Here is a 25,102-nt window from a genome sequence, read left to right as displayed (position 1 = left end):
TCTAAAAAAACTGTGATACAAACAATTAATTTTTTATATTGACATGTATCACCATAATCTGCACAGGTTATGCTGACAATTATCATAATAATAATGTATGTGAGCTTCTCACTGTGTGTGGCGCAAAAGAATGACCATACCAATACATGTCTTCTTTCCAAATCATTTAATTATAAAGCCAATTCACACAAAAAAAAAGTGTTAACGGCAATCAATTACAGCACATTTTATATGGGCAGTGGAATGTAAAAAATAATAATTCGGCTTCTGGGAGGATCCATCCATTGCAGAACACCTGAAACAACTGGATACGATGGAAGTATGAGTGCTTCAATTCTTTCTCTTCCCTTTGTTGGTGGGCTTGGCAGGCGTAGTGATGGGAACTGCAGCCTGGTAGAGAGCTGCTGAGATTTTATTGATGTAATAAAGAGCTAACAGAGAGAATAACAAACTGAGAGAAATATACAGACAGAGAAAGAGAGAGAGCGGGAAGAAAGAACACAATTACACTGATCAAACATTAATTAATTAATATTGTGTAAAATTGTTACAAGGTTGACACTAAAACTGAATTAAATTCAGTAGAACATTAAGGGGACTAAAGTCTATATATGCTATTTCAGCTATAATTTATAAAAGAGAATATGCATTATTGTTTAGATGTGATCCAAAACTAGCATTTGGTATGTTTATCAGAAATACAACATGACAAATGATCATGAATAATCTGTATCATTCACATAGAGATGGTCTACAGTTAATTAAATCAGTGAAACATACTGGCAATATTGAAATTTCAGTCCTGGTGGGAAGAACTCACCATGTAGTGATGCACACACGATGCACCAAACCAGAGGCAAACATGGAGAGAGACAGGCAAAGCACAACTAAGAAAAAGAAATCCACAATTAATAATTAAAAAAGCACTCCCATCCACTGTTTGAGCAATACTCAATGCTGCATTCTCATGACCCTACCAAAAAACACACTTTCACTCACTTTCTGGAAAGATCTTTGCCTGGAAGCCCTTCCCAAAAACCAGGTTCTCCAGGTTATTGAAGGCCTTTAGGATGGTTGTTAAAGAGAAATATTGCACTATGGGAAAATGATGAGGGACCTACACAACACACAGAGTCCCCTGTGTTTATGGCCATGCTCAGGCCTGTCTTTGTTTTATTTTCCTGGAGCATTCACATCACCAGCCTCAGCAGAACAGATGCACAATTTCACCCTCCACCAACATACCCAGCAACGTAAACTCATCTTTTTTTCTTATGCACTGGCCAGCTCAGAGCTTTCATGTACAAACTGTGTAATGTAGTGAAGGATAATGATGTCCTGCTTTAACAGTAAATATATTTATTTCTTTTTATGACAATTCAACCCTAGGTTTTCTGTGAAGCCTGAACCCATATAAACTGCTCCACAGAAAATATAACTTCATTGGTAATACACAAGTCAGAACAACAGAATCTCATTCAATTACAAACTATACTCAACACTTTAAATATATATTAATATATATATGAATATATATTACTGATAATATGTTGTTCATGGTAGTGGATTTTGCACATGTTAAGAAATACTAGCTAAACTATGGAACAGATTTAATTTAACATTGTTTAACATATAATTTAACGTATTAAAAACCCAATGATCCTGTACCAGTAGAAGGATACGGTGAGGGAGCAAACGAAGAGCACAGAGCCAAGGAAGCCACCCAGGATGGTCAACCACTCAGTGGAGCCCAGCTGGCGGCTAAACATCTGCATGCCCGCGAACACCAGCACCGACAGCAGACTGGACAACACCAGCGACGTGCCCGTCTTCACCGCTGTAAAAGAGGAGAATACAAAACTTATTCTCAAGTCACGACTATGGCAAACATATATGAAAACACAGCACATACATCAAGAAGCCAGTGTAGTAGAATAATGTCTCCAACAGCAGAAGCAGGGTGAAGAGACACGGTTAGGTGCAGAGCGAATTGTTTACATTTACATTTACAGCATTTATCAGACGCCCTTATCCAGAGCGACTTACAATCAGTATTACAGGGACATTCTCCCTGTAGCAATTTAGGGTTAAGTGTCTTGCTCAGGGACACAATGGTAGTAAGTGGGATTCGAACCCGGGTCTTCTGGTTCATAGGCGAGTGTGTTACCCACTAGGCTACTACCAATTGTTGCCAGACGTGTGATAATTATCCTATTTGTACAATTATTTTACCCTCGGTACTTTGTATGATTAATAATTCCAAAAATCCCATAATGTACGATCATTTATTCCATAAATTCCATAATGCAATGCTTCAATTGCATTATACACTATAATAAGAACAGTCTATGATATGTGTTATTAAAGCAGATTTTAATAACACATGGAAATTGTGTGTGTATGATAATTTCTCTCAAAATACAAGCATTTTAAGCTCCTGGTATGATACTTCAACAGTTGTTGTTGAAGGGGCAGTGGTGGCCTCACCAGTAAGGAAGTGGATGCGTAATCAGGTTGCCGGTGTCCTGCCCTTTTTTGCTGCCTTGCCAGAATTTGCTATCATAGGAGATCATTTCAGTTACATCCGTCGGTTTTTGCTATGTTGCCAAAGTTTTATGCTGCCAGAATCTACTTCCTATAGATTTTGGTGTTTCTTAGTGACACTTTAGTGACACTCAAAATCAATCCACTTGTAGTAGAATGACGTTCTTTCACCAACAAAAACAACTCTGCCTTTCTTGACTCGTAAGACCTCGTTCTCAAAAGATGTTGTAATGCTTTTGCTTCCTCGGGACCCACATCTCCAAGGATCTGTCTTGGTCTACAAACAACCGCCCTAGTGAAGAAAGACCAGCAGTGCCTCCATGTCCTGAGGGTCCTGAGATAGAACAGGGTGCAGACCGACCTGCTGGTGTCCTTCTACCGAGCCACAATCGAGACTGTGCTGGTGCCCACCATCCCCATGTGGTGCGCTGGTTGTACAGTATCCGATAAGAAGAGACTCCAGACCAAAGCCCTTCCCCCCTTATTTATCATATTTATGATGCCCTTGCATATACCCCCCATGTCTCTTGTACCTATATACTGTGTATGTAGTGTGTGTGTGTGTGTGTGTGTGTATATATATCATGCATCTTTGTGGTCTTGCCAGCTAATTTCATTGTCCAGGTAACTACAATGTCAATAAAAAAAATATATTTTGTATAGAACAAATGTAATTCTAGGTTAAACAACAATAAAGATTTACTTTTCTATGTAAATGTAATATTTCTACTCTAACTATGCAAAACACACAGTTTAAAGTAGTCCCATCAAGCAACTTAAATACACGCGTACACCGTTTAATGGTAGAATTTCATCCCATACCTACAGAATTCGAAGTGCGTATGAACGTAAACAGTATAACAAATCACCTCGATGTGTCTAAAGCAAGAAATAAACACAAATATAATAAATCATTAATAATGTTTAAGATAAACCTCGTTAAAACGAAAATACAAACCTCCGCTTTTGGCAAACAAGAAAGAGTGGCAAAAACTTTCTGCGTTTTGAGATTTACGGCGTAATGTGGACGTGCGCGTGTGCTGTAGCGCTTAGAAGCAGTTTTTGGCAGGTAGCAAAAAAAGGCTGAACACCGTCCCGAACCGCCAAGTTGCAACAGAGCAAGGGACTCATTTCGTTGTGTTGTGCTGTGTTTCACAATCACTTCACTTTCATTCATCCAACATTTAGAATCTAGCAACACTGATCGTGCTCAAGATGAAGGGCAGAACCATCAGCGTCCACACAGGTAGGACACGTCAGTCCCTCGCCGACCTCACCGTACACACGTCCCCGCTAGATACCCTGCACGGCATGCCATTTAGCCGATTCGTGTAACGGTTTGCGGAACGTCCATACTTTATCTGCATTAAAGATATCGGTAAGAAATTAAACTGTGCATATTAATGTCGTCCTGCTCGTCCTATCAGCAACTCGGTAAAGGACAAGGCACCCTGAGCACCCGGCTTCCAGGCCGCACACAGCGCGGAACAGGACTGACCGGGAAGCCGCGGGTCTCACATTTGTCACGATGGAAGTTTTGACTCTACTCACCCATTTTATTCCACAGCTCCCGCAAGCGGCCGAACGAGAAGACCAGCAGCGCGTAGGGACAGTGACACGCCGCCTAAACCGCTGAAGACATGGGCGAATACAGCAGCGCCACCTGGCGGCGCGGTGGATAAACGGTACCTTCTGTACCTCTGGTGGTCATGGTGGCGATGTTTTATTATAGTGGGGGGTTTAACGTATTTGGACAGGGACTAATTTAATTGACTCTGTTGTGCTACAATAACACAATCTGTTAGTATTCGTACAAGAATAGTACGAATAGTGCTTTTGAACGGCGCGCACTTGGACTAGTTTTCCCCGCAGTGCGCATGCGCCATCACTCCACATCGAACAGAAGCCTCTGACACGTCCGGAATTGGTCTGCGCATATTAGCACAATTCGGCAGAAGCGGAGCTGAGGGAGAATCCGATACAATTTAGTGTCAACAGTGAATAATGGGTTTTTAATCCCATGCGTTTACACTGTGATCTCACGCAGTGTGTTATAGCCAGCGGTGGTACAGGTGTGATGCATGTTTTTTTTTATATTCGTTCCATGAAATCAGCAATACCACCACCAGCATCATCGGTTTTTACCTGTAGTGAACGGACGCGTCGGATATTGGACATAAAGGGCTGTGCCTGATAATGGCAGCAGCGGAACTCCGAACGTTTACCTCCATCATGGATGCCCTGGTTCGCATTAGCGTGAGTATGACTATAATTTATCTGGGTGGAGGCTAATTATTCCTAGCAGTGACATGCACTGCACCGTATGGCCACATCCGGAAGATGAGACTAAATAAAATGCCTCTCAGATTAATGGCTTTCGCTTTATTTATTTGCCTTGGCAGATTCGTCACAGAAAATGCCCGGTATTATTGTAATAGCATTTTCTGCACCTTGTGTTTAGCTGCATCAAAATCTATGCTTAGTGTATGATTTTTGAACCGTTCAAAAGGTCAGTGGTACTATGCCACATATACTCATCACACACACTCATAACAATTTAACATATACTCATCACACACACACTCATCACACTTTAACATGTACTCATCACACACACACTCATCACACTTTAACATGTACTCATCACACACACACTCATCACACTTTAACATGTACTCATCACACACACAGTCATCACACTTTAACATGTACTCATCACACACACACTCATCACACTTTAACATATACTCATCACACATACTTATCACATCTTAACATATATTCATAAAAACACACACTCATCACAGTTTAACATATATTCATCAGACATACTCATCATAGTTTAACCACACTTTATATGTACGTATTACACATACTTATCACATCTTAACATATACTCATCACATTGGATTCCTAGATTTTATTTTGTGATTTTGTAAAATTTTTTTCTTGTATAGGGTACCAAACAGGCTAGAGTAGCTTATGCTTTTTTGGGTAAAAAAAAAACATGTGTCAAAAATGACTGCCAGTTAGACAATGATGTTAATGATGATACTTGACAAGCATGAAAATGAAAATCATATGAGTGATTAGGAGACAGGCAATGCTTAATTAAAAAATCTCTCTCTCTAGGATAACCTGAAGAGTATGGAGCATGAGCTGAGGTGTCCTCTGTGTGAGGAAATGGTGAAACAGCCCATAGTGCTTCCATGTCTGCACAGTGTGTGTGTGTTGTGTGCGGCGGATGTGTTGGTGCAGAGGGGCTATCCACCCCCCGAGCTGCCGCCTGAACCCAATACCCCCACATCCAGCCCCCGCACACGCTCACCGCGGCATGCACGCAGGCCGCCACCCAAAACAGGAGTAGACCGTGTCCTCAAAACAGGTTTGTGTGTCTTGTTCTGTCTCTTGTCAGCAACTGGTAAAAACAAGTCAAGGCGGTACTTCTTCTGCAGCACTTATCTTCATTGTCCCCCTCTCCCTGCACCAGTCTGTGGTACATACCCTGGACGAAGGCGTAAGGACACCCCTCCTTTGCTGATGTCGTTTCCCTGTCCTACCTGTAAGAAAGATGTGGAGCTGGGAGAGAGGGGTCTCGCTGACTGCCTCAGGAACCTCACGCTGGAGCGCATTGTAGAACGGTACACTTTGCACTTTCGCACACATATGCATCAGAATAATTGCCACTTTATAGAGACAGAGCCTCTGTTATTTACATTTTACATTTACGCCGTTTACCAGACACCCTCATCCAGAGCGACTTACAATCAGTAGTTACAGGGACAGTCCCCCCTGGAGACACTCAAGTGTCTTGTTCAGTGGTAGTAAGCGGTATTTGAACCTTCTGGTTCATAGGCGAGTGTGTTACTCACTAGGCTACTACCACCCTACAGACTCTACTCTGTTACAGTGCAAAAAAGTATTTAGTCAGCCACCAATTGTGCAAGTTCTCCCACTTAAAAAGATGAGAGAGACCTGTAATGTTCACCTCAACTATGAGAGACAAAATGAGAAAAAAAAATAGTATTTGTTCACTATAAAAAGTTCATCTCAATACTTTGTTATATACCCTTTGTTGGCAATGATGGAGGTCAAACGTTTTCTGTAAGTCTTCACAAGGTTTTCACACACTGTTGCTGGTATTTTGGCCCATTCTTCCATGCAGATCTTCTCTAGAGCAGTGATGTTTTGGGGCTGTCACTGGGTAACAAAGACTTTCAACTCCCTCCAAAGATTTTCTATGGGGTTGAGATCTGGAGACTGGCTAGGCCACTCCAGAACCTTGAAATGCTTCCTACGAAGCCACTCCTTTGTTGCCCGGCGGTGTGTTTGGGATCATTGTCATGCTGAAAGACCCAGCCACGTTTCATCTTCAATGCCCTTGCTCATGATACATGGCCCCATTCATTCTTTCCTTTACACGGATCAGTCGGCCGGGTCCTTTGCAGAAAAACACCCCCAAAGCATGATGTTTCCATCCCCATACTTCACAGTAGGTATAGTGTTCTTTGGATGCAACACAGCATTCTTTTTCCTCCAAACACGACAAGTAGAGTTTTTACCAAAAAGTTCTATTTTGGTTTCATCAGACTATATGACATTCTCCCAATCCTCTTCTGGATCATCCAGATGCTCTCTAGCAAACTTCAGACGGGCCTGGACTTGTACTGGCTTAAGCAGGGGAACACGTCTGGCACTGCAGGATTTGAGTACCTGGCGGCGTAGTGTGTTACTGATAGTAGCCAGTGGTTGTGGGATTTTTGATCACCATTCTTGTAATCATTTTGACCCCACGGGTGAGATCTTGCGTGGAGCCCCAGATCGAGGGAGATTAACAGTGGTCTTGTATGTCTTTCATTTTCTAATAATTGCTCCCACAGTTGATTTCTTCACACCATGCTTACATATTATGAATTACCTATTGCAAAATGTAATATCAAATTACATGCTCTGATTGAATGTGCATTGCCAGTTTCCATTTCAATATCTGTGCTTAAAATATTCCATAGATTACAGCATACAGTACAATCACAAAGACATTGTTTTAATAAACACATTCAAGGTTTTATTTCTGAATATCTATTGATAATGTCAAACCAATGTCTTCTCCAGCACATCCCAGAAATTCTCAGTGGCTTAAGTTCTGGACTTTCTGGTGGCCAATCTATGTATGAAAATGATGTATCATGCTCTTGAACTATTATTTCAATGTTAGAGCCCGATTAAAATCTCAGGAATTTTTGCTTTGAAAAATGCCTTTCCAATCAGGAAAGGTGTAATTTATGGAAAAATCTGGTCATTCACAATATTCAGGCATTCAACAGATTATATATTATCATCACGTAATGTTTTCGAACCCAGACCAGATCAACTAATGCAACTGCTGATTATGACAATGGCTCTGCAGGCTTGTACATTAAGGTCTTTGTGCTTTCTATCAAACGGGAGCCTTTTCATGATTCATCTTGAGTTCTTTCTTTTGGCCAAACAGTTCTTCAGTTCTCTATTAATAGTGTGTATGGAATAATTTTGACTTTTTTTCTGAGTGATCTGGGATTATTGTCATTCAAGGTTATTTTCAGATCACAGTTTTTGCTGTGATAACAACTTTCCTTACGGTTTTTAATAATACCAGGAGTGCAGAATTAGTTGTATTTTTGATTTTAGTTGTATTTTGTATTTTTTGTATTTTTGAGGAATAATTTTATTATTGAACAACCACCATGTTCTCAATGAACCCAAAAAACTCATATCAAAGCTGAATGTTTTTGGAAGTAGTTTTTAGTTTGTTTTTATTTTTAGCTATTTTAGGGGGATATATGTGTGTGCAGGTGACTATTGCTGTGCATAATTATTAGGCAACTTAACAAAAAACAAATATATACCCATTTCAATTATTTATTTTTACCAGTGAAACCAATATAACATCTCCACATTCACAAATATACATTTCTGACATTCAAAAACAAAACAAAAAAACAAATCAGCGACCAATATAGCCACCTTTCTTTGCAAGGACACTCAAAAGCCTGCCATCCATGGATTCTGTCAGTGTTTTGATCTGTTCACCATCAACATTGAGTGCAGCAGCAACCACAGCCTCCCAGACACCGTTCAGAGAGGTGTACTGTTTTCCCTCCTTGTAAATCTCACATTTGATGATGGGCCACAGGTTCTCAATGGGGTTCAGATCAGGTGAACAAGGAGGCCATGTCATTAGTTTTTCTTCTTTTATACCCTTTCTCCCCAGCCACGCTGTGGAGTACTTGGACGCGTGTGATGGAGCATTGTCCTGCATGAAAATCATGTTTTTCTTGAAGGATGCAGACTTCTTCCTGTACCACTGCTTGAAGTAGGTGTCTTCCAGAAACTGGCAGTAGGACTGGGAGTTGAGCTTGACTCCATCCTCAACCCAAAAAGGCCCCACAATACCAGCCCAAACCAATACTTCACCTCCACCTTGCTGGCGTCTGAGTCGAACTGGAGCTCTCTGCCCTTTACCAATCCAGCCACGGGCCCATCCATCTGGCCCATCAAGACTCACTCTTATTTCATCAGTCCATAAAACCTTAGAAAAATCAGTCTTGAGATATATCTTGGCCCAGTCTTGACGTTTCAGCTTGTGTGTCTTGTTCAGTGGTGGTCGTCTTTCAGCCTGCAAGATATCTCACTATTTTTTACATTTCTGAGCCTGTCAAGTCCTTCTTTTGACCCATTTTGCCAAAGGAAAGGAAGTTGCCTAATAATTATGCACACCTGATATAGGGTGTTGATGTCATTAGACCACACCCCTTCTCATTACAGAGATGCACATCACCTAATATGCTTAATTGGTAGTAGGCTTTCGAGCCTATATAGCTTGGAGTAAGACCACATGCATGAAGAGGATGATGTGGACAAAATACTCATTTGCCTAATAATTCTGCACTCCCTGTAGGCCCAATTTTATTAATTTATTCTGTTTTATAACATGTTGCGAACAAAAGCCTACTTAGTTATTGTTTAACTTTGACCTCTGTGTATTATGATGCATTAACACGGCACCAATAGAAAGAAGTGAGTTAATCATGCCTACTTTTTGAAAGTAAAAAATAAAACACAAGGTATGATTTTTTTGTGTGTGTTTGCGGAATGGTCCCGTTGATCAAGGGTAACTTATCTCAGCGACAATTGGTCAAGGGAACCTACCTGAGTTGTGACCTGGCGGGCTTTGAACCCATAACCTTTAGGTTATAACACGGGTTAAATAACCACTAGGCCACCACTGCGGTGATTTGATATGGTACAAACAGCACTATAAAGATTTATTCTTTGGTGTTTCATGTTTTGCCAAGAATTTCTTTTTTTCTTTGACAACTATTTATTTTAGGTTCATCCATGGATTGATGTTTTCCGTTGCTGAGCTACTAAAGTCCTTCACCCACCGAACATGTAGGGCTCTATGAAATCCATATTATTTTTTCCTAAATTCTATTTTTTCGATTTGAAGTCTTCTTTACATTTAAGGCATTTGGCAGATGCCCTTAACAGTGCGACTTACACCTCTGCAGACACCTTACCTTTTCTTTTTTTAGTGAGGAAAAGGTACGTTTTTTTTTTTGTGTTTTCGGAACGGTCCCGTTGATCAAGGGTAACTTATCTCAGCGACAATTGGTCAAGGGAACCTACCTGAGTTGTGACCTGGTGGGATTTGAACCCATAACCTTTTGGTTATAACACGGGTTAAATAACCACTAGGCCACCACTGCGGTTATTTGATATGGGACAAACACCACTATAAAGATTTATTCTTTGGGGTTTCATCTTTTGGCCAAAAATTTCTTTGTTTCTTTGACAACTATTTATTTTTTGGTGCATCCATGGATTGATGCTTTCTGTTGCTGAGCTACTAAAGTCCTTCAGCCACCGAACATGTAGAGCTCTATGCAATCAAAAAATTATTTTTTAAGTCCTTTGAAGTCATTTGAAGTCTTCTGAGTTCCATGTTTTCTGTTATAAACATATTTTTCACCTAAAAACTGTGTGATTGTGGATGGGAAAAAAAGAACAAATGCAGTATGACAAATCACATTTAATCATTGTTCAACAAAGTGCTTGGGAATTTATTGTTTGCTTTTGTAAACCATTTACTTGTAAATAATATGGTCATTTCATGTAAATAACTGTTTCACAATGTTACACATTCTATTACACAATTTGTAACAGTGCTTCACATTTGAAATCAACATAAAAACGTATCCAATAAATAAACATTGGGAAGACCTGGAATACAAAGTTGTGCCAACTTGCATTATGAACTGGAACCATTATAATAAAATCCCGTTTTGAATCAGCTTTGCAAGACCAAGAGTTTGCTGAACTGTTCGGAGTTTGCCGAGTTCACACAGAACCGATGGGGCAAGTGGTCCAGATTTGACACTGACAGCCTCTTTGTCATAGGTAACCGTGCATTTACATTGCATTGGTGTGTTAGAAATGTAGTAGCCAGAATCGCAAATTATATACAATTCCACGTTTTACACCGGATTCCATTTTATTTGTTGGGTTTTCATGAATCATAGGGTCCTGAACACGTCCAGCACAGCACTGTGATGTAAATCCCAATGTTTTCTATGAAGAGCATACAGCAGTTGTGGTTACCTTACCTCACTGTATCTTTTTTTTTTATCCCCAGCTTGAAACAAGTTTGGAGAGTTTTGTTTGGGGAACCGTACCGTTGATCAAGGGTAATTCAGTGGCCGTTGGTCAAGGTTACGCGGCTCGGGATTCGAACCCATAACCTTTTGGTTACAACGTCCGCTTCTTTTAGTGCTAGGCCACCAGTGCCCTAACAGCATAAGGTTCAAAAACAGATATCGTAATTTGTTTTGTCTTTTTGGCCAAGTATCTCTTCCCTTTCCATTTGAATATTTGTTCTTAAAATATTCCATAGATTACAGCACACAGTACAATCACAAAGACATTGTTTTAATAAACATATCCAAGGTTTTATTTCTGAATATCTATTGATAATGTCAAACCAATGTCTTCTCCAGTACATCCCAGAAATTCTCAGTGGCTTAAGTTCTGGACTTTCTGGTTGCCAATCTATGTATGAAAATGATGTATCATGCTCTTGAACCATTATTTCAATGTTAGAGCTCGATTAAGATCTCAGGAATTTTTGCTTTGAAAAATGCCTTTGCCATCAGGAAAGGTGGAATTTATGGAAATATCTGGTCATTCACAATATTCAGGCATTCAACAGACTATATATTATCATCACATAATGTTTTCGAACCCAGACCAGATCAACTGAAGCAACTGCAGATTAAAACAATGGCTCTGCAGGCTTGTACATTAAGGTCTTTGTGCTTTCTATCAAACGGGAGCCTTTTCATGATTCATCTTGAGTGCTTTCTTTTGGCAAAACAGTTCTTCAGTTCCCTATTAATAGTGTGTATGGAATAATTTTGACTTGTTTCTGAGTGATCTGTGATCATGGTCATTCAAGGTTATTATCAGATCACAGTTTTTGCTGTGATAACTTTCTTTCCAGTTTTTAATAATAGGCCCAATTTTAACCCAATTTTAGTAATTTATCCTGTTTTATAACATGTTGCGAACAAAGGCCTTCTTAGTTATTGTTTAACTTTGACCTCTGTGTATTATGATGCATTAACACGACACCAATAGAAAGAAGTGAGTTAACCATGCCTACTTTTTGAAAATAAAAATAAAATGCCTCTTACACTTTTTTTTTTTAGGGGAAAAAGGTAAAAAAAAAAATTTGTGTTTGCGGAACGGTCCCGTTGATCAAGGGTAACTTATCTCAGCGACAATTGGTCAAGGGAACCTACCTGAGTTGTGACCTGGCGGGCTTTGAACCAATAACCTTTCGGTTATAACACGGGTTAAATAACCACTAGGCCACCACTGCGGTGATTTGATATGGTACAAACAGCACTACAAAGATTTATTCTTTGGTGTTTCATATTTTGGCCAAGAATTTCTTTTTTTCCTTGACAACTGTTTCTTTTAGGTTCATCCATGGATTGATGTTTTCCGTTGCTGAGCTACTAAAGTCCTTCACCCACAGAACATGTAGGGCTCTATGAAATCCATATTATTTTTTTCCTAAATTCCATTTTTTCCTTTTGAAGTCTTCTTTAGATTTAAGGCATTTGGCAGATGCCTTTATCCAGCGCGACTTACACCTCTGCAGACACCTTACCTTTTCTTTTTTTAGTGAGGAAAAGGTAAGATTTTTTTTGTGTTTGTGGAACGGTCCCGTTGATCAAGTGTAAGTAAACTCAGCGACAATTGGTCAACGGAACCTACCTGAGTTGCGACCTGGCGGGATTTGAACCCATAACCTTAAGGTTATAGCACGGGTGAAATAACCACTAGGCCACCAATGCGGTGGTTTGATATGGGACAAACAGCACTATAAAGATTTATTCTTTGGTGTTTCATCTTTTGGCCAAGAAGTTCTTTGTTTCTTTGACAACTATTTCTTTTCAGTTATTTTCAAGAACTATTTTCTTTTATTCATCCATGGATTGATGTTTTCTGTTTGCTGAGCTACTAAAGTCCTTCACCCACCGAACATGTAGGGCTCTATGAAATCCGCTCTATTTTTTACTTTACTTTAATTTATTTTGCAGGCGCTTTTATCCAAAGCGACTTACAAGAGGAAGACACCAGCAATTCTCGTTTGATTTCTAAAGATTTTGAGCTTACAAAACCAAGAGCCCTGATAAGGCCGAACTTGTCAAAAAAAAAGAACATGCTCAGAAATTAAGTGCTAGACGAGGAAATGTTTTTCATTTGTGCAGTGTGCGTGCATGTGTGTATGTAAGTGTTAGATTCGTCTGAAATACTTTTTGAATAAGTGGGTTTTCAACTGCTTCTGTCACGACTACGGGCCTACGGGGGAAGGCAGAGGTCTGACATGCTGGGAATGGGGTTTTATTATAACAAACAATAAATAAATACAAATAAACAATGGCGCGGTGGCCGAAAACAATTTAACTTAAATAAAGAACATAAACTAACCCGTAGGCGTGTGGCGATTGCCAGAACTCAAATTACAAACATACACACAGTTGCCAAATAAATTTCACGAAAATGCCGGAGATCTGGAAGGGGCGGAAATATCCGGCATTTATGCGCCGTCAGGATTGGCCACCGGTGTTGAGCACAGCTGCAGTCAATCCTGACAGAGCCCCCCCTCCAAGTGCTACGTCCTCGGAGCCCCAGCAGTACCATCAGTGGAGGTGGCGGGGCGGACGGTGGCAACCACAGGGCTCCTGCCCTGCTGTATCCTCCCCTTGGCGGCCCCGGTCCCTCGGGCTGGCTCCCCGGCGTGGTCAGGCGTGGCGGCCCGGGTCCCTCGGGCTGGCTCCCCGGCGTGGTCAGGCGTGGCGGCCCCGGTCCCTCAGGCTGGCTCCCCGGCGTGGTCCCGCTTGGCGGCCCCGGACCCTCGGCCTGGCTTCCCGGCGTGGTCCCGCTTGGCGGCCCCGGACCCTCGGCCTGGCTCCCCGGAGTGGGCCCGCTTGGCGGCCCCGGACCCTCGACCTGCACAGAAAAATCAGGGCAGATCCATCCGGGTACGTGCGGGCCCTGTCTTCGCACGTCCCCTCTGACACGTCTTGTGTCACCCCCTGCACCGCGCAGGGAGATTGTTCCGGAGCCTCTGGCTGGTGCCTTCTGGGACTATGCAGCCCCTCTCGCTGCACGGCCCTGGTGCCAAGGGGGGGGCATTGCCAGACCATCCGGCTAGCCCCTTCTGTGTCCGTTGGGACAAGCAGGCCCTCTTCCTGCCTGTCCCAGCTGGGTCCTCATGCCTACCCGGGGGCTCTATGGCGCTCCACCCCTCTGGAGGCGGACGCAGGCCCATGCCTGGCCCACCCTCCTCATCGGCTACCGGAGGACCCAGCTCCATCGCTTCCCCACCTACCCTCCCCTCAGGAGGAGCCCCCAACCCGAACTGCACCCCCCCAAAAAATTATTTGGGGGAGCACCCCCCCGGCTGGACTTAGGGGTACCTTGGGGCTTGTCCACCTCGCCTTGGACCAGCACATTCGGGTCAGGAACCTCCTCCCTGGGGTTTGGCTCCGCAGCTGGGTCGCCATCTGGTGGACACAAAGAGGGGAAGTGGGGGCGACATACGGACACAACTGCCACACACACACACACACACAGACAGAGACAGACAGAAGAGGGGGTCGTCTGGTTCCCTCTCTGAGCACTCCGGGACTTCCTCAGGGGGCCCAGCCAGGATCTCGGGCCTTCTTGCCCCAGATCCTGACTGGCGCTGGATGTGGTGGAGGGGCAGAGTTCGATCCCTGGCTCAGGCTCTGGCCGATCAAACTCCACCCTCAGTTTCTGCAGGAAGTCCCGAAAACTCCTTCTGTCTGTCTCTCCCTGCTGCCAGAGGGCTGGGCACATCGCTGGAGATGGTGGTGGGCGTGTGGCGTGGGGGGTGGTGGACGTCTTCTCCAGCATGCGGGGGCGCTGGTGATGCGCTGCCGTTCAGCTGGGGAACGTCCGGGCAGAGGGAAGGCGGGTTGGCGACTGGAGCTGGGAGCGCATCTTCCCTGTGAGGCAGTTCCTGCAGTGCAGTTGCTGGTTGGCGACCTCCTGTCGCCCTGTTCCACCAGCTTACCCCCGCATCGCTGTCCTCCTCCTCACTGTTGTCGCACCTCTGGGAGTGACGTGGGTCTCCACGGACGATCATGGACGGGCACGATGGGCGAAGCCATCCCGGCACCGACTGCCCAATTGGCGTCATCCTCGTCGTAGTCCGTGTCAACCTCGTACCCTCGGAAGTCACGTGGGTCTTCACAGATGTCGCGACAATCTCGGACGCGTGCGCTGGGTGGAGCCATCCCAGCCCCGACCACCCAACGAAAATCTACGGCATCGCCGCTTTCGTCATCAGTGTCCTCGCACCGGTGACTCCGAGGGTCGTCCACCCTGCGGACATCCTGGACCCAGGGTGCGATCAACTCCCATGGGCAGTACTCTGGCCATTCGGGCTGGAGCCTGCCCACCTCCTCGCTGGAGAGACGCCGCCGCTGTCGCTTCTCACCCCCCTGGAAGTGAGTGGGTCCCCACAGACCTCGCGACGATCATGGACGGGCGCGATGGGCAGAGCCCAACTCTCGTCTCCCGTGCTTTCGTCGTCGTCCGTGTCGTCCCAGTCCACGGGGAGCCTTGTCAGCAGAGCGCAGAGTTCTTGGCTCGACATGGCGAAGATCGTGGGGGTCGCATCCTCTGCGCTCGCTGCCCACGTCACTTCCTCGCTGCTGCCGACGCCACTGTCTTCACTCCGCCCCCTCACCCGCCGACGTTGTTGCTTCCGGGTGTTGCTTCATCACGCGGCGCCGCGTACCACGGCTTATCGGGGAGAAAACGCTCCACCAGAACGGGTGGCGTGTCTCTCCCCCGGCTTCCGCGTTCGTCCTGCCGGGCTGCGTCCTTCGTGGCGTTTCTTCTCCTCTGTTTCTTACCTCTGCGCTTTTGGGAAGATCTCCGGCATTCTGTCACAACTACGGGCTTACGGGGGAAGGAAGCGCAGAGGTCTGACATGCTGGGAATGGGGTTTTATTATAACAAACTGCACAGCTGCAGTCAAACCTGACAGCTTTATAAAGGTGGTAGTAGTCTCGGCTATTAAACCGTATTACACCTCACACTGCACCTCGTATACTTCGAGCCTCCAGTACTGCTCGCCTGGTCCCTCCATCTCTGAAGGTAAAAGGAAGACGCTCATCTATACTCTTCTCCGTCTTGGCCCCTCAGTGGTGGAATGAACTTCCCCTCGAGGTCAGAACAGCTCAGTCACTGAGCACCTTCAAACGACAGCTCAAGACCTTCCTCTTTAGAGAATATTTAGATTAAATTGTAACTTTCTTGTTGTCAAACTTGTATACAGAATCTAAACCAGAGTGAATAAAAAGATTGTATTCATTGTTGGGGTCCTAGTGAACCAGAATTGATCTCTTCATCGATGGTAACTTGAAAGTCGTAAGTTGCTCTGGATAAGGGCGTCTGCCAAATGCCGTAAATGTAAATGGCTAGTCGAATGGAGCAAAGCAAGTTGTTCCACCAGCCAGGGACAACAAAGGAGAACAGAGTTGATTGGAATCGGAGGCCCCGTGAAGAGGGAATTTTCAGTCTCATTTCATTTGCTGATCTGAGAGGGCGTGCAGGAGTGTAGCTGGCTAGTAGTGTATTGATATAGGAGGGTGCAGTTCCATTTACAGCCTTGTAGGCAGCATCAAGGACTTGAACTCAATGCGAGCAGCTACCGGGAGCCAGTGGAGAGAGGTGAGAAGAGGCATGACATGGGTGTATTTTGGCTGATTGAAGATGAGATGGGCTACCACATTTTGGACCATCTGGAGTTGTTTTATGGTGACTGCCAGGAGAGAGTCTTCTGAGTTCCATATTTTTCACCTAAAAACCATGTGATTATGGAGTGGATGGGGAAAAAAGAACAAATGCAGTATGACAAATATTTTCCCCCAGCTTGAAATACGTTTGCGGAATGGTACCGTTGATCAAGGGTAATTCAGTGGCCGTAAAGGGTTAATTTTTTATTTTTACGCATTCTGATGCAATCAATAGCAAAAAGGTATCAAAATGAAGATGGAGGAGAGGTTGAATTTATTTTTTATTTAACTGTATCATTGTACCACACAACCACGTGGAAGGAGACAAATGTTGGATGCTGTACGGACGTCGACAAAAATTCAGAATGACACAAATACTGGTTTTCACCAAATCACCATTTTGTGTATGGCAATTTGCATATACTCCAGAATGTTATGAAGAGTGATCAGATGAATTCTCTCTGTAGGTACAGACACTCGCTTAGTGTGGGCACTCTTGCAGTGATGTGCCAGTTCTGCAAGGCCCCTCAGGCTATGGAGGCCAGTAAGGGCTGTGCAGACTGCAGGGCGAACTTCTGCAACGAATGCTTCAAACTCTACCATCCCTGGGGAACCCCCCGAGCACAGCATGAGCACATACTGCCCACACACAACTTCAGACCAAAGGTGAGAAAAGCACCCACGTGTAGCTGTGACCCATTTATGTTCATGCACAGCCTCAGACATGTATCGAGCAGATGATGGCCACTTTATGGATTCCAAAGGATACAGCTTTTAAGATTTCCATTAATTTGGTTTTGCTGCTGTGTTGCTGTGCAGGTGTTGGTGTGTGTGGAGCATGAACAGGAGAGACTTCAGTTTTACTGCTGCATGTGCCAGCGCCTCCTCTGTTCGCTCTGTAAACTGCGCCGTGTCCATAGTGGGCATAAAGTCTTGCCCATTGCCCAGGCCTTCCAGTCCCTGAAGGTAACATCGTCTGAATTTACAATGCAACCCTTACATTTTTTGTTCAATATTTTACAGCCAGCATGGGCAAGATATAAAAAGGTTTGCATTAAAGTAAAGCCTTATAATTGATTAACAAATGCTGCTGCATTTATTATTAACAAAAGAAAGGAATTTTCAACAAATTAATCCATGCTTGCCATTATCAACACATCCAGTTCAGCCTCTCTGCTTTTTCTGAACTGTTTCAAAAATTGTATTATGCTTCCTCAACGAATCCATAGAAAGAAAAGCCTGCACTTTCATGCTTTAAAATGGTTCCCCGTGTGTTGCAGGAGAAAATCACTAAGGAGATTAATTTCATTTTGGCCAACCAGGAATTGGTGCAGGCTCAGATTAATCACCTGGAGGATGCTATAACACAGATGGAGGTAAAAAAATGTAGAAATATTTTGAACATTCAGTGGAGGAAGACCACAAAGTATGTACAGCAATAATGAAAGACAGACAAGGATAGCAAGCCTTTTTCAGCCAGTCTACTCTTCTTGGTTGCTGGTGCAAGGTCAGGCCTCCGCAGGCTTTACATAAAGAGATACAACAAGCACTTGGTAGATGTTTTTGTATGTGTACTTATTTTTGTCACTTAGAACATGACTTTTATTGATGTATTGATGTATGATTTATAAAGATCAATGGGTTTAAAATGATAGAAGCCTTTTTCAGCGCATCCATCAGTGTCACAGGTGTATCATCCTTGTTTCATCCTTGTTTTTATCTATGGTGTTTATGTAAATCCTGAGTTGCACTAGTGAGAAGCTGCACGATTGATTGAATTGTTATGGATTTATGTGACATTCTGTCAGCTGTTAACCAGTGGCAGACTATGGCCTGTAATATTACAGATTTAACACTGACCTCATAACATCTGGCGTGTCTCGTTGCAGTTGAACAGCTCTCTGGCGCAAGAACAGTTGTCGGCAAGCGTGAGCCAGTTGCGCTGCGTGCTGGCCGAGCGACAGGCCTGTTTGACGCTGGTGTTGGAAAACGCGCGGTTGCGTCGGGCCGATGCCCTGAATTCACAGCTGGACGAGAAATGCAGTCTGCAGGACAATGCTGGCCTGGTCACGTACACACACGAGCTACTGAAAGAGGTCGACCAGCCCTGCTTTGTACAGGCCGCCAGGATTACACACTACAGGTAGGACCATGAACATCGTGTGGAACTACGGTGTGTGTATCTTTGTGAAATGGCACAAAAAGTGACTTGTTTGTTTATGGCTCTTCTCTTCAGGCTGGTGAAGGCCATACAGCACCTACAGAATTTCTCTTTGTCCATCGATCCCACGTTTCGCCACTTCCAGATGGATGTGTCCAGAGATCTCAAGCATCTCAGTAGCATTGAGTTCATACAAGGTTTAAAATACATTCAAGTCTTGACATTCAGGTTACAAAAGACACTACAATCTCTCATGCACCATCTTTCCAATGTTGAGCCGCCCCTTTTTACAGTTTACTTGAAAGCTTCACGTGTATCCCTCAGTTTTGAGTGATACAGCATTTTCTCAAGTGATACTACATTAGGTAGAAAATGAATGACTTCCACATAAAAAACCCCCCCAAGATTTAAAAAAGAAATTTGATCTAGAATAATTGTCATTTACAGCCAATCATTTGTGATTTAGAAGGAATATTATACATGGCAAATGTTAAATGAGATTTATCATTATGTTTGCCTGACATAGTTTTCTTGTAACTGGCAGCCCCGTCAGCACCTGTGATTGACACTCAGAAGACCCTGGCCTATGATCAGCTCTATCTGTGCTGGCGGCTGCCACAGGACTCCGCCCATGCATGGCACTACTCGGTGGAGTACCACAGGAAAGTAGGCGGAGTCGGGTCGGTGTGGGGTGGAGTTGTCACTGAAGGGAATGGAACTAACGGTCAGAATAACTGGCAGCGGATGAACGAGGTGCATGGGACCAGTACTGTGATTGACAAGCTGGAGATGGACAGCGTATATGTGCTACGAGTGAGAGGCTGTAACAAGGCGGGGTTTGGAGAGTACAGTGAGGAGGTGTATCTTCACACTCCGCCAGCACCTGGTGAGACACCCATCACATCACAAATCAAATACACACATGTGTGTGAACACGTAGACATGGAGATTTTTACTTATAATCAGCATCTACATTTACATTTATGGCATTTACCAGACGCCCTTATCCAGAGCGATTTACAGTCAGTAGTTACAGTTACAGTGCCCCTGGAGAGACTCAGGATAAAGTGTCTTGCTCACGGACACAATGGTAGAAAGTGGAGTTTGTGGTCTTTAAGTTCATATAGATTCAAGATTAAAGAGAGATTTATTGTCATTCTAACAGTATACACAGTATACCATGTATTGAAATACTGTTTCACACAGACCCATTTACATTTACGGCATTTATCAGACGCCCTTATCCAGAGCAACTTACAATCAGTAGTTACAGGGACAGTCCCCCTGGAGCAACTTAGGGTTAAGTGTCTTGCTCAGGGAGTAAGTGGGATTTGAACCTGGGTCTTCTGGATCATAGGTGAGTGTGTTACCCATAGTGCAATCATAAAAGAAAGAAAAAAATATCTACACAAGTATTGTAACGTGACACAAAAAATTTCAGAATTTTTTTTAACTAAACTTAAATACTATACAGACAATAGAGGAAAACTTTAAAACTTTCTGTATGCTAAACAAGGACAAACAGGACAATATATATGTTTGATATTATGATCAGGACACACAAGACAAGACAAATGTGCAAAATGAGCAGCATGTTAGGAGGGGCATAAGGCTGGAAGTGTATTGTTGTTGAGTTTTTTTGGTGATGGCAGTGCATTGAGATCTCCTGTCTATAGGCAGTGCTCTGACTGGTTGGGGGAAGAAGCTCTTGCAGTGTCTGGCAGTTACAGTTCTGATGCTGCGGAACTGTCTGCCAGAAGGTAGGGGGGAGAACAGGGGATGTGAGGGGTGGTGAGAGTCCTTCACAATGTTGATGAGGTGTTTCTTGTAGAGCTGAGAGATGGGTGGAAGTGGAACACCGATGATGTGCTCTGCTGTCTTCCTGTATTAGACAGTGATGTGATGTGGTGTGGTGGTAGCCTAGTGGGTAAGACACTCACCTATGAACCAGAAGACCCAGGTTCAAATCCCACTTACTACAATTGTGTCCCTGAGCAAGACACTTAACCCTAAGTTGCTCCAGGGGAACTGTCCCTGTAAATACTGATTGTAAGTCGCTCTGGATAAGGGCGTCTGATAAATACTGTAAATGTAAATGATGTAGCAGCAGAGAACACTCTCAGTGGTCCCCTGGTAGAACAATGTGAGGATGAGTGGAGGGAGGTTGGCCTTTTTCAGCTTCCTGAGGAAGTGCAGACGTTGCTGGGCTTTGTTGGTGGTGGAGGTGGTGTTGAGGCTCCAGGAGAGGTCGTTTGTCATGTGCACACCCAGGAACTTCACACTGCTGACGATCTCAACAGCAGATCCATTGATGCGCAGTGGGGTGGGGACAGTCAGTTTCTTCTTGAAGTTGACAATCCTCTCTTTGGGCTTTGTGACATTGAGTGTCAGGTTGTTGCTCTGGCACCATTCCACCATGTGTGTTATACACTAGGCGTGTGTGTTATACACTAGGATGCTACCAACACCCTACCATCCAGTTAAGTAATAAGGATTAAGTATATTTAAAATGATGAAAACAATGACAGTAGAATAAATGTCTATCTGTCCCTATGACGACATATTACACACTATTCATATAGAGTACATGCCAAAAGGAAACACCTTCTTATTCAATGTGTTTTCTCTATTTTCATGACCATTTACGTTGGTAGATTCTAACTGAAGGCATCAAAACTATGAATGAACACATGTGGAGTTATGTACTTAACAAAAAAAGGTGAAATAACTGAAAACATGTTTTATTTCTTCAAAATAGTCACACTTTGCTCTGATTACTGCTTTGCACACTCTTGGCATTCTCTCGATGAGCTTCAAGAGGTCGTCACCTGAAATGGTTTTCCAACTGTCTATTAATGTACATGGTCATGAAAATAAAGAAAACACATTGAATGAGAAGTTGTGTCCAAGCTTTTGGTCTGTACTGTATTTCTCCACATCTCCATCTTCGTGTTCTTTATACTAATTCCACATATTCAGTATTGTTCTGTTGCTGATTATAATTTTTTTTTTTTAATTTTCGTTTTCTCCACCTTTCTCTCTCATCCCTTGTATTCCCTGGTAACTGGAATATGTCAGCTGCCTGGTTTTCCGCACAAAATTCCCAGTTCCCATTCAGTCGATTTACAACACAGGAAGTATGGGGATGACCACGCCTCTGTGTGCCCAGCCGAAGACGCCTTTAATCACGCCTATAGGCAGGAGATGGGGCCACACACCCTGATACAAAACAACCCGTCGCCACCATCTCCCCTCAGGTCTTACAATCATTATTAATTTGATGTGGGTTTTTTTATTGATAGGCAAGCAAGTGCAATTTATTATATCACAATATTGATCTCAGTAATCGCAAAAAAAAAATTTACGAATCCCACACCCCTGAAATAAGAAAATAAAAAAATTATGCAGTTGCCCCCTAGTGGCACTACAGGTAATATGAGTGGTAACATTTACAAAGCCTACAAATAACAAAAATTAATATAACAATAACATATTACTTAAGATAAAATACAATTGTACTGCATTTTAGAAGAGCATCTGGTCCTCACAGTATCTCTTGGAGAAATGTAGTTGACCACCCCAGTGAAGGGTCTTAAATTTGATGAAAGTGGCCTTAATAAAAGGTCTTAAAAAGTCTTACATTTGGCTTCGTTAAATCTCCAGTGTGTGAAAAGTGCTGTAAAGGGTGTACTCACTGTTCTGCTTTCCCCTCCGGGCCCATTAGGGGTCCCCACCACATCTTCCACGGGTGCCTCGCTGCCCAGCTGGTCGACTTGCGCGCATATGAACACAGTCACCCAGGTTACGGCAGACCATCTGGAACACAGGGGCAGATCTCCTCTCTAGAGGGCGGCCTTGTGTGAGGGAATGGAGGCTCCACCCACAAGTTGGGACTCCAATTTGGGATCGCCTTGGTAGGGCAAACTGTTTCTTAGTCTCCCACATCTTTCCCTGGTTCGGTTCCGCCGGGAGGGGCGTGACATATGTCCCATATTTCTTGTGTTGTACCGAGTGAATGAACTGAAAGGGAATGTCGTTTTATGCGAATAACCACTGTTCCCTGAGGAAGAGGAACGAGAGGTACAACACTACGCTGCCCCACCCCGGCACTGCTTAGCTCAGTGAAGAACGGTTCTGAAATGCCTATAGGCATAATAAAAGTTGTTTTCAGCGGGGCGCCACAGCTTATCCCGTACTTCTTGTGTTGTACCTCGTTCCTCTTTTGAACCCCCCCCCCCCCCCCCCCCCCCCCCCCTCGTTTGCTCTGCAGTCTTGTCGTTTTGTCTGGACTCTCGCTGGGGTCTGCACTCTGACCGCGTGGCGCTGGGGAAGGGTCTGACATATGCCCGAAGTGTTCCCGGCCTTGCCCTTCTCCAGGCGGCAGATAGAATGCTCACTTCCTGTCACCTGACCGCCGACCTGCTGGTGTCTGATGTGTCAGTCACGCAAGGACGTCACTACTGGGCATGCTCAGTAGAACCTGGCTCCTACCTGGTTAAGGTGTGTCATTCTGTGGAATTGTTGATATCATCATCCCACCTGTGTTAAATATACTGCAGTTTTATGTGTTGCTTGTGTAAGAGTGTATGTGTTTGTGTTGTGTAGGTGGGGGTTGGACAGGAGTCTAAACTGCAGGATTGGTTCCACCTTTCAGGGGACATGGCCAGCCCACGGTGAGGACAGTGTGTGTGTGTGTGTGTGAGTTTGTTTTTTTTTTCTCTCCCTCTCTCCCTCCCTGACTCTGTCCCCACCCTGTTCAGGTGTGACCCAGACAGTGGGCATGACAGCGGAGCAGAAGACACTCAGGACTGTCCCCCCGCCTTCTGTTTCCTCACCATAGGCATGGGCAAGATTCTCCTGCCCAGGTCTGCAACGGGGTCGGCAAAGCCTTGCAGCCCCCCCCTCACCGCCCCTCTGCCCCCCCGACTCGGTGTCTGCCTGGACTGTGAGAAGGGCCGAGTCACCTTCTACGATGCCCACTCGCTGCGTGTGCTGTGGGAGGGGCCTGTCGACTGCTCCAACCCCATCTGTGCGGCGTTTTGTTTCATTGGTGGCGGAGCACTGCAGCTACAGGAGCTCATAGTCAACCGCAGTACCGAACAGACCCCGCCCAAGAGGGTGACCATCCAATCCCGCACCACCGCACTCAGTCAACGCTGAAGATATATGCACGTTTCTCCCACATGTCGATCTATCTGTGTATTTATATTGAAGAAGGTTTTAAGAAGGGTTCGTTGGATGGAATTGCACTATAGCTGTTAAGTGGATCCCAGAAAATCCTTTGTTCATGCTGAAATCTGAATAGAATAAAGCACCTGCATGTCCAGCTGAATGCGACAGAATGCGATTCCTACAACTCTTCTCGACGCCTCGAGAGATTTCTAACAGTCAACCACGAGTGAGTGAATGCTGAGTGCGTGGTTTTATTTTATTTTTTATTGACTCCGACTCAGTCACAGGGATTCTCCCCACACGTCGGTGTCCTGTGTGTCGTGTGTGCTGCTTGTGCTTGACTCCAGGCGTGGCAGCAGCTGGGCTGCTCTCTTTGGGCCAGCACTTCTCCTTTAATCTTGTCTACGGGTTTTTTTGTGTTGTGTGTGTGTGTGTGTGTGTGGTATTCCGTAAATTGCTTTGGTTTAAACTGTCCCCCTACAGTACACTGATTGTAATTTAGTCCATGTAATTCATTTCAAATGTTGAACGTGGGTGTGGTTTTCCAACAGGAGTGAATGTGCTATGAGCTGTCAGGTTGTGATGACGTGATTGTGCTCAAGTGTCTTGTCATTTGGTTTGTTTGTCTGAACACTGGGCCAAAACTAGAGCATTCAGGGACCTCAATCTCACATACTCCATCTCGAACCAACATGTCCATGCTTTAAGATTCTGCTTAAAACTGTGCAGCTGGTAGTCTCAGTTTACCTGTGTTTGTGTGAGTGTGTGTACAGTCCCTGACAAAAGTCTTGTCGTTTGTGTACAAATTGACCAAGTTTCTCTGAAATATATTTCTAATCAAGAA

At 44.1% G+C, this 25,102-nt stretch overlaps 2 protein-coding genes across 6 annotated transcripts; one reads left to right on the top strand and one right to left on the bottom strand.

The window, feature by feature from the left end:
• Positions 1 to 149: 149 nt before the first annotated feature.
• krtcap2 (keratinocyte associated protein 2) lies at positions 150 to 4,190 on the bottom strand. The gene is made up of 5 exons (XM_028977633.1): positions 4,096 to 4,190; positions 1,683 to 1,837; positions 1,000 to 1,063; positions 821 to 887; positions 150 to 451 (listed from the first exon to the last, which is right to left on the bottom strand). The coding sequence occupies exons 1-5, from the start codon at positions 4,097 to 4,099 to the stop codon at positions 331 to 333; spliced, it is 411 nt and encodes a 136-aa protein (XP_028833466.1). The 5' UTR covers positions 4,100 to 4,190; the 3' UTR covers positions 150 to 330.
• trim46a (tripartite motif containing 46a) lies at positions 3,723 to 25,102 on the top strand. Of its 5 annotated transcripts, XM_028977629.1 has the most exons (14): positions 3,723 to 3,790; positions 4,112 to 4,229; positions 4,659 to 4,800; positions 5,677 to 5,929; positions 6,035 to 6,185; positions 17,393 to 17,591; positions 17,745 to 17,891; positions 18,206 to 18,301; positions 18,815 to 19,068; positions 19,162 to 19,283; positions 19,631 to 19,972; positions 23,357 to 23,586; positions 23,692 to 23,759; positions 23,847 to 25,102. In XM_028977629.1, exons 3-14 carry the CDS (start codon positions 4,741 to 4,743, stop codon positions 24,244 to 24,246), a joined length of 2,322 nt encoding a protein of 773 aa, XP_028833462.1. In that variant the 5' UTR covers positions 3,723 to 3,790; positions 4,112 to 4,229; positions 4,659 to 4,740; the 3' UTR covers positions 24,247 to 25,102. The 5 variants fall into 5 exon arrangements, 3 of the variants coding, with proteins under 3 accessions (XP_028833462.1, XP_028833464.1, XP_028833463.1); XM_028977630.1 differs by lacking the exons at positions 3,723 to 3,790; positions 4,112 to 4,229 and adding an exon at positions 4,417 to 4,616 and having other exon boundaries at positions 4,696 to 4,800; XR_003749569.1 differs by lacking the exons at positions 3,723 to 3,790; positions 4,112 to 4,229; positions 23,692 to 23,759; positions 23,847 to 25,102 and adding an exon at positions 22,165 to 22,343 and having other exon boundaries at positions 4,416 to 4,800; positions 23,357 to 23,417.

Source organism: Denticeps clupeoides, chromosome 4 (genome assembly GCF_900700375.1).
Source record: "Denticeps clupeoides chromosome 4, fDenClu1.1, whole genome shotgun sequence".
Lineage (NCBI taxonomy): Eukaryota > Metazoa > Chordata > Actinopteri > Clupeiformes > Denticipitidae > Denticeps > Denticeps clupeoides.
Note: the sequence above shows the minus strand (reverse complement) of the source record. Positions and strands in the feature narration are given on the sequence as shown.

Bases quoted from the DNA above. Each gene is read 5' to 3' on its own strand.
- krtcap2 (XM_028977633.1), bottom strand. The intron at 1,064-1,682 runs GTATCCTTCTAC...ACCATCCTAAAG, and splicing joins TCTTCGTTTGCTCCCTCACC to GCCTTCAATAACCTGGAGAA. The intron at 888-999 runs GTGAGTGAAAGT...TCTTTTTCTTAG, and splicing joins GGCAAAGATCTTTCCAGAAA to TTGTGCTTTGCCTGTCTCTC.
- trim46a (XM_028977629.1), top strand. From the start codon at position 4,741: ATGGCAGCAGCGGAACTCCGAACGTTTACCTCCATCATGGATGCCCTG. The intron at 4,801-5,676 runs GTGAGTATGACT...CTCTCTCTCTAG, and splicing joins ATGCCCTGGTTCGCATTAGC to GATAACCTGAAGAGTATGGA. The intron at 18,302-18,814 runs GTAAAAAAATGT...GTCTCGTTGCAG, and splicing joins ATGCTATAACACAGATGGAG to TTGAACAGCTCTCTGGCGCA.